This window comes from Cibotium barometz, chromosome 32 (genome assembly GCF_041138505.1).
Source record: "Cibotium barometz isolate CiBa-2024 chromosome 32, ASM4113850v1, whole genome shotgun sequence".
NCBI lineage: Eukaryota > Viridiplantae > Streptophyta > Polypodiopsida > Cyatheales > Cibotiaceae > Cibotium > Cibotium barometz.
In genome coordinates, this window is record NC_141077.1 from 26,671,302 (window position 1) to 26,688,820 (window position 17,519).

Below are 17,519 nucleotides of genomic sequence, written 5' to 3' on the forward strand. Positions count from 1 at the left end.
TCAATCACACCCCATCCCCTCATGGAGGTCAATCACACCCCATCCCCTCATGGAGGTGGTGCACAGCCACGGGCATGCAAGCTTTGCCCGTATAGGCGAGTGGGTTGTACTGACAAAGTAATTTTTAAGTGCTGTTCCTACCTCCATCCCCGTTCCCTACATATGGCCGTCCCCTGTCCCGTTCCCGTCCCCGTCCCCCGTCCCTTGTGACTATGACTCCGTCCCTTAATCTCGTCTAATAGAATGCTTGCAGGAGCTCCAATTCTCACATGAGATGATATGGGGTGTGATGGCACTATATGAGGCAGTACTCGGCCAAGTACGTGCACCTGGTGGAACCTTGAGAGATATATGTAGCACTATTGAGGTTCAGCAGGGCTGCCCACTCTTTGGCCTATACATTGATGAGATCGCAGTATTTGTGGATAGATTTGGAGGTAGAGGTTCACCATTGGCTCAAACAGTAGTGCCCATATTGCTATATGCTGACGACATTCTCTTGATCTCAGATTCAGCCGAGGGTTTACAGAAACACTTAAATGCATTGGACAAATTTTGCAGGGAGACGGACCTTACGGTCAATTTGGGCAAAACCAAGGTTATGGTCTTCAACACATCTTATGCAGTCGCCTCACGATTTTCTTTCATATACAACGATGCCCCAGTAGAGATTGTGCAGAAGTATGTGTATCTAGGAGTCACTTTTACAGGCCCTTTGTTTTGCATGACCACAACTGCCACTGACCGACTTGCGAGGGGGCACGCCTCCCTAGCCCGTATGGAGAGACAGAGTTTCCATGCACATTTCCAAGAACCCCGCACTAAGTGCTGGCTCTTTGATACTCTAACGACCAACGGCTATGTATGGTGCAGCCCTTTGGGGGCCAGGCCTAGGGAAGGATCATTGGAGGAGCATAGAGAGGCTACAGGTGATGATGATGTCACGCATGATCAGGAGTAAGCCATCTGTACCACATGACATTCTGCATGCAGAGTTTGGGGTGGCCCCACTGGTTATAGATGCCCTTTTTCAGAGTCACACTTATATTCAGCATGTATACACGCTTGACAGAGATCGCCTCCCACGACTAGCACTAGAGTCCTCTATGCAATTATACGGCAAGAGGGAGAGGAAGCGATTGAGACAAGCTAGGCTGCCCTCCTCCTTAGCAAAACGGCCACCACCATTACCGACACATGCATGGTACTCTAAGGTAGTCGAGTGGTTTCATGCACATGGCATACAGATGGACCGTCTCCCCCCCATTTCAGTATAGCCTGGATTCCTCATACCTTGATCTCTCACGTCAGGAGATCAACCAGATCATCCGGTTAGATCTACTCGGACTACACATACACCAGACATGGGTGTCTCTGTTAGAGATTGGTAAGAAGTGTGAGTTCTACAAAGATCACTTCTTGAGACTCTCCGGGGATGGATTCTTTGAGATCCCAGGATACATACAGATACACATGTCACATGCCATGCGTATCACGATCGGCCAGCTCAGGGTATCCTCCCACCGCCTCAGAGTAGAGACTAGCAGAGCTAAGGATATCCCACATGAGGAGAGGACATGCACAGTATGCATCACAGGAGCAGTAGAGGATGAGGCCCATTATATGCTCAGTTGCCCGGCTTTCTATGAGATACGGGGGAGATGCCATTGCCTCTTCCGAGAGGGATTTAGACCACTCACACGGGTGATACAGTTTGAGGATCAGAGGTGCTTGGGCACGTACTTGATGGAGCTCAGACGACACAGGAATGTAGTGTTGAGGCAGCATGCTGAGAGGCAGCCCCGGCTCCGACAGCACACCTCACAAAGAGCCATCACAGATTTCTTTTTGTGGTACATACATCCACATTGGAATCTATTGCCCACAACAATTCCTCTACTACGACATCAGAGCCCACCACCCGTACCCACGCTCCAGCTACACGCCCCAGAGGAGTTCTTAGTGAGAGCTCGATCCATTCTGCGAGCCAGACGTCCCCTACCCAGAGCATCAGGACCCTCCACCACACAGACGGATTCGTGAGGTTCTCCGCCGACATGTCACGCTCCCATCACAAAGGCCTAACATTCACTCCACCATCAGATTGGTTCTGGCCGAGGCGGGTATCGACATTAACTGATCACAACATATCTCACTCTACACAGGATCATCTGTTGATCACATGTACTGTCAGATGTTTTCATTGTACTTTTTCTTTCAGTTTCCATGGCTCAATATATCCATGATACCATTGTATTACTTTTGGTCTCATAGGCCCTTGGGGTCTTCCGTAGACGTTAATATAACTCTCTCTCTCTCTCTCTCTCTCTCTCTCTCTCTCTCTCTCTCTCTCTACCTCTGCGTCCCTTTCGCCACCCACGCTTGCTCAGGCCCCCAAGGCAGCAACATAACTCTCCCCTGCACCTGTAGCTGAGCATCTTGTAGGTCGCATTTTCTGAGTCTCCCCCAAAGGGGAGAGGGTACCCTTGAGGGGGGACTCGTTCCACCAACAGCCCTCTCCTTTATCAACAGCAACACATGGAAAGTAAGAAGTCTTTTGCCTCAATCACCGCTTCACGATTACCGCCCATTCCTCCACCCGTGAGCAAGCCGACACCATGGGAAGCCTACCTCATGCAAGAACTGAAGAAACTCTAGGGAGAATTAGCAGCACTGAAACACGAGACTATCAAGAAAGATGAACAAATCAACGAACTGAAAGTGCAAGTGCAAGCCATGAAGACGAAGCAAGAGGAAGCACGAGAAGGTCCCATACCTACAACACTACAAACAGAAACGACAAACCATGTTTCAAAGGTAAATTCAGTTAACTCACAAGATTTTGTTAAAGAAGTCATATCAGCGGTCAAAGAAAAGGAACGAATGGAAAGTAACAAAAAGGTAATCAGAGTCGGTGGTCTTCCTCAAGGCTGGGATAGGGAAGACATAGCTCAAGAGCTTCGAGAAGACTACATATTAGATACAGATGTACTTACAGCACAACTGAGCAAAGTAGTCCCCTTCGTGGACTTAGGAGACCCTATCTCTATTATAGTAAAGGGTACATAGGCAAAAGTCTCCTATATGGACAACAATGAGAAAATAGCAGTGATGAAGCAAACAAGGTCTCTCCAAGGGACAAAGGTATGGATAGTTGATGAACTCACCCCGCTACAACTCAAGAACAAATCGGCAGAGCTGAATAAAGTTAGAGAAGCAAGAAAGAATGGCAAATGGGCAATATACAAAGGAGGACAAGCAATCATTAAAGAATTCCGTACCCCACCCCCCTCAAGAGCAAATCCATCCATGGATGAAATATAGCTATTTTTATTTTGAACCTCAATTTCGAACTAGATGCAATAGAACCCATTGTAACTTAAACTCTTAAGAGTCTTAAGAGTTCATTTTGAGTTATTTTTTTTCAGTTTTATGCCTCTTTGGCATCGATACCCAAAGTGGAATGTAAATGGATGTACCTGATCTGTCCCATAGGTCGGATTCGGCCTCCCGTGGACGTTAATATAACTTTCTCTCTCTCTCTCTCTCTCTCTCTCTCTCTCTCTCTCTCTCTCTCTCTCTGTGTGCACACGCTCACAATGGAGCACTTTCATCCTCCTTAGCCTATAGCTCTAATACCTTCAGTGATCTAATCGGATACTCTCGGCACTAATAATATATCCAAGGTACAACGTAAAACTCCAATTTCTTTTCATTAACATAAAGCTCATTGCTTTCCAACAACTTCATCACTTTTTTGATGTCAATGTCGTGTTGCTCAACTGTAGCTGAAATTACATGTATGTCATCCAAGAAAATGAAAACACGCTTTTCAATCAAGTCCTTGAACACATGCATTATCAATTAAAGGTCACTTGTCAGACCGAAGGGCATGACCACAAACTCATAGTGGGGCCGTTCGGTGCAGAAGGCTATCTTGGGATGTCTCCATCGACAATCCTTGCCTAATGGCATCTCCTTTTCAGGTCAAGCTTCAAAAATACCTTGGCGCCATTCATCCTCTCTAGGATATAATCAATCCCAAGCATCAGGAACTTGCTCGACTATCAGCTTATTCAAAGGATGATAATCCACAAAAAGTCTCGAAGATCCATCCTTTTTCTTGACAAAAGGATTGGCGCTACAAAAGGAGACACATTGGAACGTATGACACTGATTGCAACAATTCTTGGAGTTAGTGGTCCAACTCCGATTCCATAGCCTTGCTCAAGTGATACAAAAACTTACTTGGTGGTTCCGAGCCTACAAGAGATCTATTCTGTGATCCTCCAAGCTAGACAATAGAAGCTTGGGAGGTTGTCCCGATGGAAAACCTTCTGGAATCGGTCATGTAGGGTTTGAACTTCTCAAAAGCACTAGTGGCTCTCTAGGTGGTACGAACATAGATCACCACGCAGTGTGCACTTATCCACATTTCTCGTTTAGCCTACAGCTTCGCCTGCATGTGGCTTATGAGAGGAAAATTAGGTATCCATGGCTCACACTTGATGATGACATGAGTCTTGGACACATTTCAGAGGATTCGGAAAGGGTGTTGCTCCCAGTCAATGTCTGGATAAAACTTGTGAAACCAATGAATCCCTAGGATTATGTCTGCTTCTACTATAGAAGCAACCATGAAATTCCGCACAAACTCTTGAGCAATGTTGCATGCACGGAAGTACTATACTAAACCATAGCCCTAAGCATGATTAAGTACAAGATGCTGAATAATCATGATTAAGACAAGGGAGGGAGAGAGAGAGAGAGAGAGAGTTGGTGTTAGGGTTTTCTTGTATTATAGTAGAAAAAGGTGACTTAAAGAGGCTGTACATCTTCTAGGACTACCCCGTAGGGGTGACCTCCGGCCTTCTACATGCTTCTACTGCCTTCTAACTTCTTCAAAAGGTGATATGATGCAATGCAAATTATGACTTCTACTTATATACGCTCGTGGGCTGCAGGTCAGCCATCTGGACTGCTGTTGACCTATATTGGACAAATTAATTTATATAAAAATGATGTATGTTGGTCGGCTGTAGATGCCCATGCTAAGCCTCATATGCTATCCTAATCAAGGATTATGATGTTCATGCTGAGGTTTATGACATGGCACGGGTGTGCACGTGACAAGCAAAGTGAACTATAACTCTAAGCTTAAATAAAGAGTTTAGAGTCACACCTATCACCTGTCTACAACCACAAGCAAGGTCAGAATACAGATTCACCCGCACGGTTCACGAAAGGGCGTCCCCTGCCCATAAACTAGACACATAGATCTTACAAGTAGTAAAGCAGTTCACGCGAAAACAGTTCCAGGCATGCAAGTATGCCATACATAAGAATGTGCTGGACAATCTCCCTTTCATTTAGCTTGTAACGGGCAATCATTCTAGGCATAGACATTACATCCCCAAGCCAACCCAAATATCATACTCTGAATATGGGTGCAGACCGAAATCCCCAACCTCACATATCTAGCCTACTAGCCCTCGACGTACACATAAGTCACTTGCCATGATGTGCCAGCCCACATGACCCTTGGCGTAGCCATAAGCCCCCTACCATAAGGCGTCATGTCCACTATGGAGCTCGTCCATAGGTCCAAAGCTAGTCCAAAGGAAGAAAGCACTGAGAATGCCCAAATGGTGACAATGTAAGAGGCTGGAGATCTCTTATATATGACCCCCATATGCCAGTTGGTTTGCTACTACTGTTGTCGGCCTATCTATCTGCTCACGACTAGGATAAAAAAGCATTTAATGCTATCGCATTTACACGTGTGCTGCTGGGCAGCCCTTTCTACTAGCCGCCAACAAGACTCCATGGGCCTTTAGAAGGCTGTCCTATAACCTAGGGCTTGGCCTCTGACTAGGCCTAATAGCCATGGACTCTTTGGTGGCTCTTGGATAAGCCCTACATGGCTGTCCATGAGACAAACTTCTCAAACTATCTCTTGACCTAGACTGGTGCCCATGCATCCGGCTGGAAGCCTAACAAATGGCCGGTACACCTCTACATCATTCCAGAGGGTTACACAAACGCACAGGACATGCACACCTAACCATGACCCTCTACGGGGAATCCCTAACTAACTTGTTCTAGACAAGGGCTCATATGTGCTTTCCACTTTAACGGAAAGGTCATTCATAAAGACTTTCAGCAATGTTTGAAGATACTCGTTCTCCTAGGTTAACTATACATACACCATGTGAGCTAACAAATAGAAGAACGTAATACACCTTCGTATGCGGGATATAGAGGCATTTTGGCCACTACACAAGCTTTGAATCAATAATTTTTCTGCACAATAATACGGAAGGATATCAAGGCATGTGTGCAATAGCGTTTGCCGTGCCAAAAATAACATTTGATAAGCAAAAGAGCTTTAGGTAGCTTCAGCCCTTCCCTATCCCTTCTAAACCACCATAGGAGTGTATACCATGGATTTTCCAAGACCACCCTATGGAGACGATGTCATTTGGACCATAATTGACAAGTTTAGTGGTAGGTCCATTTTATTCCCATCCCCAAAGCCATTAAAGCTAAACATATGGTAAGACCTTTTTGGCACGAATGTTTAAGCATCATAGCATGTCACAATCTGTTGTCATGACAAAGATCCCACAAATACAAGTCTCTTTTGGAGAGCTCTCTTTGGTAGTATGGGCACAGAGTTGAGCTTCTACTTGGCCTATCACCCACACTCGAATTGGCAAAACGAGATTGCAAATCACCAAATTGGATTTGCTAAAACTTTATGTAGCTGGTCGAAAACCAGTTTGGGAGAAGTATCTACCAAAGATGGAGTTGCCTCCAATATTAACGTACATTCTTCCACAAGAAAGTCTCCTTTTGACGCTATCTATGGGAGAGTGATACTTCCACCTATCCTTGAGAAAAAGGATGTTGATGAGTATGTCACAGAGCTTGAAATGATCTATGCACATGCAAACAAGCATTGAGAGCACTCCAGGAAGTATAGAAAGGTTACCAAAGAAGCATAAAAAGGTTGCCGACAAACATCGCTACCAGATGGATCTCCAAGAAGAGGATTGAGACTAAACAAAATTCGAGAAACCCAACGCCTAATGCAATCGGGAAAAGAGAGATCTTACCCCCTAAGTTACCATGGGCTTTTCAAGATCACAAGAAAGATCAATGAAGTGGCTTTCAGACTCAGATTACCAAACCTGTTCAACAACACATTACATGTGAATTAATTAAAGAAGTATAAGGGACCTAATCATTCGTATCCTGTTTTGGTCCATCTAGAGTGTATGTGCTATTTGTTTTTTGTTGTATTGGAAGTCTCATACCACAAGAAAATTATACTCAAGTACCAGCAAAGCTTTGTACTTGACAAATTTTTATTTTGTCAATAAAGTATGGGAACACTAGCCCATCTCCAACCCATAGTGTGGTGTGTTCAACTCGGATCCACAGTGTTCATACACACAAGGCACAAATCTTGCATCTCTTTATTTTTGCATTGTGTTATTGATTAAGTGAATGATTAAGATCTCTGGGATACACGCACTCGTTGCAAATGCACAAATGGATAAAGTTTTTTTCGTGGCTTCTGGAATGGAGTCTGTTAGTGGTGTTCTAAACAATCAGAAGGAGGCCATGAGTCCGTGGATGGTAGTTGATCGATAGACAAAAATGGCTCATTTTACTTCAACCAATTTGTTCAAACCAAGAAAGATGTGAATACTCCCGAGTTAGCTCATCTATTTGTGGTGTGTCCATTTATGGGCTATCAACCAGCAGTATTAATGATCGGGTTTCGGGATAGTAAAATTCACGTCACTTTTAGAGGACCGTTTTTGAGAGTTTGCATATAAGCACAGTTGAGTATCCACACACAAAGTGTGAGACCAAGATTGTCAGTCGAATCATTGAGGATATGCTTCATGCATATGTAAACAAGAGGCAAACTAATTGGAAAGAGTATATACCAATATTACGGTTTAACTATAGCAATGCAAACAATTCAACTACGGGCTTCAGTCCATTTATCATGATGTACGGATTATAGCCTAGAGCTCTAGTAGTAATTGGGTTAGAGTTGGAAAAGGTACAATCAACTAAAAACTTTCTTGAAGATAAAACCAAATGGTTAAGCTGGCTCAAGACAACATTAAGAAGGCTCAAGATAGAGCAAGAAGTTATTAGACTCATACCAAGGAAGGGTAGAGTTTACTAAAGATGATAAAGTATGCCTAAAGGTACCTAATACTTCTAAAACCCTAAAAACGGCCAAATGCCCCAAGTTATCCCCTAGGTATTGGGGTCCTTTCTCATTAATTAGAAAGATAAATAAGGTTGCTTACAAGTTGAAGCTACCAGAGGGATGTAGAGTATTTCCACTGTTTTGTGTGGGTAGCTTAAGAAGAAAACTGGACAAGGATAATCTGGTAGATGATGAAGCCCTTGTTCAGTTTATAGAACCTCCAAGTCTTCCACATGAACCAAAAATGACAATATGAGTATCTACATTCCTCTTATCAAGCCCCATGAAAACACACTTGAGCTCTAAAATAAACACAAAGCAAGCTGCATATTCTATTAAGTGGGGCAGAATTGTGTCACTGGAAATCACAATAACCAGAGAAAATACCAGTGCTTACCTTCAGCTTGTGAACAACGCCAAATCTGCAAAACACAATCACAAGATCAAGCCAGAGCTTTGCCTAAGTCTCTAGAAACACTTCTGTGACATTTCTGGTGATGGTGTATGCCACTGAAATGGGTGGTGAACTTTCTTAAGTATGCCGATAAAAACCTGAAAAACAAACCTACAGACCTTCATAAAGTCATATACGTTGTACTCCGATATGTCGTATTTCAAACAGTGCTGCTCCGCTAAGAATGTGTTTAGACTGGAGAGAAAACTTCCAAGAACTACAAGGCAGTAGACACGAGAATGACAACATAACTCTGTATGAGCATTGAGAATTGGATATATGCAAACTTACAAATTGCATAGAATTATTACAGCGAACAGCAGCAAACTTGCGGGTGAATTATGAAAAACCATAAAAGTGAAGAAAATTGTGTACCTTCATCCACATCCACTGCCACTCGAAGCAGTTTTGAGGGCAGTGCCTGGATGCCCATGCGATCACCAATGGCAGGACTTTTAGACGCTAGGTGTAGTGTTGTAGCATCCTCTGTAGGAGAGCTTAAAGCCATGGAAGGGCAAAATATAGGAGAGTTGACATGTCCAGTGGTGACAGATGTGAAACTTGATAGAGAGCCATCAGAAACTGCCTTGGAATCCACTCCTAAGCAGTCCTCCTCCTTAGATTGTAAGCATCGTCTAGAATTTGCCGCCTTGTTCACTGAGTCATTGCAGCCATCTCTGGCAAAGACTGCCACAACCTTCTGTGATTCCATTGCCACAGAGACACCAGACTTTGACCTTGAATTACCATAGCCATCACAGAATGGGAAGCGTTTAGGGAGGCCTTGATCATATGCCCTTAAAGGATTGCCAATTGCAAAGCTGCCCTGGATTTCTGGCATGATTTCTGTGGGGGCAGCCACTACCTTCCGCAATGGCATTGCCATGGAGACAGTAGAATTCGACCTTGCAGCATGGCCATCACAGAAAGGCAGGGTTTTCAGGTGTCTATAACCAGAGGTCAATGAAGAGTCACCAACCCCAATGCCGCCTTGAATTTCCGGCATGGTGGCTAGCACGTGGCCACCAACAAAACATGTGCAAGACAAGCAATAAGCTATGATTAGCAAGGCGATAATCAGAGAAATTTGAAGATCAGATGTGGAGCATCCCTTGTCGCTTGAAGACTGGATGTGGAGCTTCCCCTGTCACTTGAAGATCGCTTCCCTTGTCATAACTTCTGCCATGGTGCGATTAGCCAGGTTAACTCGATCGTTGAAATCAGGGTTAGAGAGTCGCACAGTATGCAGTATTCCCACAGAGTGCACTATGAAGAATCCGGGGTTTGAGCGATGTACACCTCCATTGATTAGGGTTTCAGCACTGGCATAGACAGACCAGGGTTTGAAATATGCAGTGATCGCAATCAAGTAAACAGAACTGTCCTACCTGTGAAGAAGATGAGGAAGGAGAAGCTGCAAGCAGCAATGGCGATGCGCGATTTGGGAGCTCAGGACCAAGACCGCCGAGATTCGGAACATGGCAATAATGCAGTTTGCAGAGCTGATCATAGAATTGAGCAAACAAATATCTGCATAACCAAAGCGAAGAAGTAATTTGTGTTCTAATAAAAGAATCCCTCGCATTCCCTTTTTAATTTTTCAAATGAGGTTTTAAAAACTCCAAAGCCCTAGGAGAATACTCTAGCCAAGGATAGTGCAAGTGCTAGTGGAGAATACTCTAGCCAAGGATAGTGCCACTTCAAATCTCCTCCTCTCCAAGATGGAGTGGTGTGAATAATGTCTCTCCGTTTTTTAAAAAAAAACAAAACAAGCATACCCCATTGGTATTTTTTTTGCTTCTTTGGAAGTTGTAACGCTATTCAGAAGTGAGGTGGGTACAAAATTGTGAATACAAGAGGATCTACTCAAAAGGACCAGGATGACAAGGAGGCGAAGGAGAGGGGGTCCAGACGAACACATTTGTTCCACGGGCTTGTTGACACAATTAGCAAGCACTCTACAAATCCACCCGTTTATGCACCCATATTGTGCTCATCAATGGCTTGTTTCACTACCCGTGACATGCAAGCAAGATTCCTTAACAAGTGGCCTAAATGGCATGCACATATGGTTTTGTAACCGGCCTAAGGAGGTCTCTAAAGAACACTTTAAATTATAGCCCATTTGTGAGGGGTCTTTATAAAAGATATTATCAATTAGAGAGCTAGTTGCAAGATAATATTTTATTATTTTATGTACCATACATATTAATTTGATGGCTTAATGTAAAGAGAAGCACTTCACTTAGGATGTAACATTTTCAAGCCTACATCATTTATGATGTTATGTGTACATTGTCAAAGTCTCAAATTAGGACTATGGCTTTCTAAAGGCGTGCTTTACATGACCTTTTACTATTTTGATACCACTTGTTTATTGTCTTTTTGATGCTTAACTTTACTTCATACTGCATACTAAGCTCAATGTTTAATAATTAACAAAATTGATTTGACACTTGCATATACGAGGTTTGCATCCATGTCTCTTTCTAAATCTATACTTTTGTTGGTTAATCAATTTCTAGAGCATATTCTTTCAAGCCTAAATTATATATGCCTCTATTAGATATACATCTATAAGGCATTTGTACATTTAAAAAGAAAAAAGAGTATAGAATCAATTTTTTTTCAAAGAACAAAAATCTGCAAGAGTATATACTTCATTGTCCTCGTACGAGCTTATATTATAGGAGTGTTTGTTGATAAGTTTAATAGTTTATGTTACATGACGCGGCAAAAACCAGATCTTCCAAACAATCCCATGAAATGCAATAATATCCCATTGAATTCTCTCTCTCTCTCTCTCTCTCTCTCTCTCTCTCTCTCTCTCTCTCTCTCTCTCTCTCTCTCTCTCTCTCTCTCTCTCTCTCTCTCTCTCTCTCTCTCTCTCTCTCTCTCTCTCTGCGCCATGAATGCCTCCGTATTACTCATCAATGTCAAAAAAATGATCCTTTAATATAATTTTCATGGCTCCAAATGAGAAAATTGATTGTAATTCTACCTAAGCTTGATTTTAAAGATTCAAATTTTAGAAATTTTAGTTATAAAAACTGATTGACCTATGCATTTTTTCAATAAAACTGATTAAGCTTGAAGGTTGCCCTTTTTTTCATTAGCTATGAAAAAAGCTTATTTCTAACACTATTACTCATGTTGCTACCCTATCATTACAGCCTCTTTGATGTGCACATGTTGCATTTGAGGGCTAGGTTTATCCCATGCACATTGCATGCGTACGTGCACCCTATAACAACCATGCACCCCTAGCCACATGTTTCCCCTCTTTGCACCCCTCTTCTTTTTCACTTGCATCTCTATACCCTAATTGAGTTGTCCACAACGCTTCTTGTGTGACCCTCGCCATGACCTAAGCCCCTATTTTCTCACTCACTACCTCCCCCCCTCCCTAAAATTTTTAAGCCCTTTTGTTTTTTATAGTCAACCGTTGTTTTTATTACCTCTAAATCCTGCCATCATTTCAAATTTAACTTGTCCCCTTCAATTTTTTTGCATTTTCACACCTTTTAATTTTAGCTTGCAATTTTTCAATTTTCAAGTTTTAATTTTCCTCTATTTTCAATCTTTCATGCACATAGCTCAATAAAATAGGGGAAATGACAAGATCAACACAATGGAATGCTTTACACTAAGGATATATTAGAGAATATAGAAATATACATTAAAACAAATAATGGCAACAAGATGGTGGCCACCTTTGTGCTTGAGGGCTTTCAAATTATGAAGAGGAAAGCCACAATAAAGAGCTAGCATGGCTAAAAGAACACCATGAGTATAAAAGTGGACTAAAAATTACCATATAGGACAAGAAATCACATGTAAAAGATGAATCCCTTGTAAAAGTTACAAGAACTCAAGGAGGGGAATGCTAAACTCTATCAACAAATACAAACAACCAAAATTAAGATGCGTAAGAGGAGTAACTAGACACCAATGCTAGTCTCCTAAGGGATGAGAGAATGTGGAGTTATAAAATGACATATAAGACACCATGAAGGGGGTTGTTAAAACTTTAAGTAGGTAGAGGTGGCTAGGAAATAGACTTGCCCACTGATGAAACAAGATCATGGACTACTAGCCATGCTTAAAGAAGACAAGCATCAACAATCTCATGCCCTAATGTTAGGGTAATAAGTCCCCCCAAAGTCGAGAAATCCTTGAAGGATGATGGAATGGAATTATGGGTGTGGAAGTAACCTACTCTGTAGACTCATAGTAAGCTGAGAAAAAAGTAACTAAGGAGAGTCCCCTCCTACTTAAGTTTTGGGATGCCAGTTCTTGCTAACCTTTCACAAGCAAGAGAGCTGCATCGTGAGTTACTGAGGTTGTAATTAGAGTAAAGAAAGCTTGGGATTCTTGCTAAAAAAACTTGGAAATGGGTATTCTATTGTGATGGTGGTAAAGTTATTATCACATACCACTACCTTGAATAGGATGATACCAGAACTATGCTACAAATAGCCACTTAGAATTATACTTACACATTATGGTTGACCAAGAGGATTTGTAGAGACCTTCATAGTGAGAGACATTATCTTCTACATGGAGACATTATCTTCTACATGGAGACACATCAGAGCCCAAAGAGAGGCTTGCCACATGTTACATGATATGACGTTGGCACATTATGGTTTGACCAAGAGGATTTGTAGAGACCTTCACATGGAGAGACATTATCTTCTACACAGAGACACATCACAACATCCCAAAGAGAGGCTTGTCACATGTTACATGAAATGAGGCATTTTCCACATGGGCTTATCATACATAAAATTATGGGCCAAACACCCTTCTTGAAGTGGTCTAGCCTGTTTTCCACATTTTGAAGACTTGAGCATAGTAGATAACATGATAAACTTCCACCTTAGTCTTAAAACATCATTGAGTTCGCCACACCACACCCTTTGCTTACTGTCTCCATCTCACACATTGTTTCTGACCTTATTGACTGTAGCTACCTTGCTTTCTCCATCTCACACACTTTTTCCACCCAACCTTTGTCGTGTACCAAGATGACCTTTAATACCACATCTCCTCACTTCATGTCTCAAGCCCCCTTGTTGCACTCACACCACATCTTACCATAACATATTTTTTTACTTTAGTGGAGGCCTCCTTTCCATGCACACATCACTCTTTAGATAAAACACCTTGTGGAACCAAGCCCCAAAATAATTAGTATGATGATGAGTGTCGGGCCACCCATCATCGCCACTTAGAGAGAAAGAAAAAGGGAAAATCATGAAGATCATGATGTCTTACTTGTTGTAAGAAAAGGGTGTTCTAAGCTCAATGTGAGAATAAATTCTACTAAACATTCTTTATCATGGGGTAGCGGAGAAGCATGGTGCATACTCTGTAAACACATGCCACCTATTACCCACCTATCATATTATCATGGATAGCGGAGAAGCATGGTGCATACTTTGTAAACACATGCCACCTATTACCCACCTATCACATGCCAACTATTACCCACCTATCACCCACCTATCACATGCCAACTATTACCCACCTATCATTGATCTTGTGATCCCGCCCCACACTCTCATATGCATAATGATACTAATCAATCCCCTCTTAACCCTTCACACATTCCTTGCCCCACCTCATACACCCTCTTCACTATCTCAAATGTCACTCAAGCCATACTCCCCTTCGTAATGTTAAATGTGTCCTCATGATCGGTCAAAGAAGTTGACTAGAAAGAGGTTGTCGCATGTGAAGTGGAGAGACTACTGAGATGTTTAGTGATTGGTATGTCGTCCCAACAAAAAGAGATGGGGTGTTAGTATGATGAAAAGGAGCTAGTGGAGTACTGGTAAATGAATGTCCATCTAGTCCACTCATAGTGTAGGCCTTTGAGGTTAGTGGACAACAATCATAGTAAGTTGCTCTCGAACACAAAAACCACTCTCATGAATAGGATTATACACACTAACAAGTGTAAAAACAGTCACACGAAGTGTGTACATCAAGATCCGTGAACCACACTTCCCTAAAGATAGTACAAATTGTTTATGCACAACATCATGGAGACTTTTCTCAATTGGTGGAATTCTCTTGGAGTTTAGGCCAAGGGTTAGACAAGTCGATCCCACTCGTGTCAAATGTAAGTCCCATCCCACCCATGTTAAATGTAAGTCCTAGGGTGCAACCTAGCACCAATCAAGCCCAGCAATTTGATCCCACTCACGTCAAATGTACGTCCTATGGAGCAACCTAGCATCAATGACCAAGCCCAACTAACTGTGCTAACCTTGAAACAATCTTCACAACAGAGTGTCCACACTCTTAGTGCACATACACTCCAAGAGTGTGACCATCCCTTTCCTTCAATTGAGGTTATGCCAATGGCTTAAACGATGAACAACCCCTTGATGTCTATGCAAACACAACATGATAGAGAGGGAGAAACTCTTCATGAGACCCCCTCAATGAGTGGTGTGTCACACCCTATTCATTTCCTAAGGATTCCAAGCACTTTGCACTCGCTCTTAAACCCCAAATTGTTGGCCTAAACTTGTTGCAACATGATACACTCCCCACATGAACAAATAGATGCATCAAGGTTGGTGCAAAGGAAGGAAAGTGTGTACTACTGAATCAAGCCCAACATCAATGCCCTCAAACTCACTCCGTGGTGCACTGCCCCTTTATTGCATCTTTTAAAATGATGAATTGATAACATTTTTTTCAAAATAACAAGTACATAAGCACATAACAAGTACATAAGCACAAGCGTCGCTGCACATCCACACCCAACATATCTCTTCTCATCCACATAAGCACATAAGCACATAAGTCAAAATAACAAGTACATAAGCACAAGCGTCGCTGCACATCCACACCCAACATATCTCTTCTCAGAGATGGAGTGATGGTATCTATACATCAAATAGATCCCCCTTTTCCCAACTCCTTTTCCCAACATATCTCTTCTCAGAGATGGAGTGATGGTATCTATACGTCAAATAGATCCCCCTTTTCCCAACTCCTTTTGCTAAATGTCACAATTGTTGGGGCTATGCTTCACAGTGTTCCATGTCATATCATGCCCTACCCCAATATCCAATATCTCTTAGTCATCATGTGGCCACAACCTCAAGTTCCACCGTCCCAATCCATAGCACTTTAGTGCTTAGAGTATGGATTCCCCTACAATTTCATGCTAAGTGATCACATTGAAGATCACTCCAACTCCGTCAGTTGCTAACCCTGGAGGACCCTATGTAAAGCTTGTTTCCACCACTATACAGAGTGCCCTCTTGTTCATGCCCTTCTAAGACCCTTTTTGTGTTAAGGCTATTTGTAGGAATGACCAAATGAACATAAATTGCCTTCTCTGAGGCATACAAAAGGCTTTTGTAGCCAACAACATGGTGGAAAGCTTGCCATACCCTTGAATTTGTTGAGTTTCTGTGATGGCAAGATAACCACCATTCTCTTTGAACGCATTAACATGGTTGTAAGACAAGCAAAAGAAACATGTTATAAAGGAGGATGTCAAGGCCCCTCAAATCTCAAGAGACTCCTCACCAACTAAAGCCCAACATAAAGCTTCAACCTTGAAGGAGATTGAGGGTAAAAAATGGTGCAAGCCAATGATAAACTTGCCAAGAAGAAGGGCAATAAGTCTTGTGTAAGAAAAGTCAACCTACATCAGGCATGGGGGGATATGTTAACTTCATTTTTTGTGGTTTACTCGGTAGACAACTCTCGTGGGCTCCACCAATAATTATTTTTATTGCCAGAGTTATGGACAAAGTGCTCGAGTTCTAGGAAGTAAAAAATTTTAGTGCTTTATAATATTGTTCGACCAAGGTGGACACTAGTCACTTAATGGTGGTTAATGAGGCGACGACTTTGATGGTTTTCTTTGACACATTTTTAACAAAGTCGGAGTCATTATGAGTGATTGATATTGATAAATCTATTCATTTGGGTCACTTTGATGGTTTTCTTTGACACATTTTTTAACAAAGCCAGAGTCATTATGAGTGATCGGTATTGACAAATCTATTAATTTGGGTCACTTTATAATTTTGTCCATGCTCGAGTGGTTTTTTAGCACTTCATGTGTCGATCTATTAATTTTCCTTCTCTAATGCACTTACAATGATGATGTAACAAGGGGTGATCGAGCTAAGTGTAATGCCGGCATTAAAGGGACACACATAGTTAGCTTAGAACACACATATGTGCTGTTTTGACTAAGGTTGACTGTTCAGGTTTGGGTGCTCGAGCACTTAGTAAGTTGTATAAAAGATGAGAATGGACACTTCCATTGTATGAGATTAAGAGCACTAGCTTCTCTAGTCTACCTCTTGAGAGTATGTGTGTGGTGAGAGAGAGTATGAGATTATGAGAGCTTGTAGGCTATTGTCTCATACCCCATAGCTTCTTACTATGAGGAGTTTGGCCTTGGTGAGCTATAACAACACCGTGGTGGGTGGTGAGAATGATGGAGGTTATAGCATAAGCTAGCTACTTCAACAAGTGGTCAGAGAGCCTCCCTTTGGAAGCTGGGTAGCCACTCTCATCTCCACGATAAACAAGTAAGTATTCTCATTGGTTTGGTTGACATACTTCTCTGTGGGTATAATGTTTTAGCTTATCCCTTAGTCCTATGAGTTTGTCTTAACACACCATAAAGTTTACGCCCGTTCCTACCCCCTTCCATAACTCTACTCATTCATGGAATGCATTATTTCCACTCTCATAAGAATGTAAGAAAGAAGTACAATTATCGAGGGGAACTCGCCTTCACTCCTAAGCTCGATCCTCTCAAAGTATGCAAGCTCAACTTGT

General features: G+C 42.2%; 1 protein-coding gene across 1 annotated transcript in view; it reads right to left on the minus strand.

Annotated features, from left to right (window-relative positions):
* LOC147620026 (uncharacterized) overlaps positions 1-10,256 on the minus strand; it is a 36,248-nt gene extending 25,992 nt beyond the window's left edge. Inside the window, exons 1-4 of the mRNA XM_086772165.1 lie at positions 10,079-10,256; positions 9,066-10,012; positions 8,810-8,907; positions 8,634-8,658 (exon numbers count right to left, since the gene is read on the minus strand). Coding sequence (XP_086628291.1) covers positions 8,634-8,658; positions 8,810-8,907; positions 9,066-9,696 — 754 coding nt within the window. The 5' untranslated portion in view covers positions 9,697-10,012; positions 10,079-10,256. The remainder of the gene's footprint in view (positions 1-8,633; positions 8,659-8,809; positions 8,908-9,065; positions 10,013-10,078) is intronic.
* Positions 10,257-17,519: the final 7,263 nt, after the last annotated feature.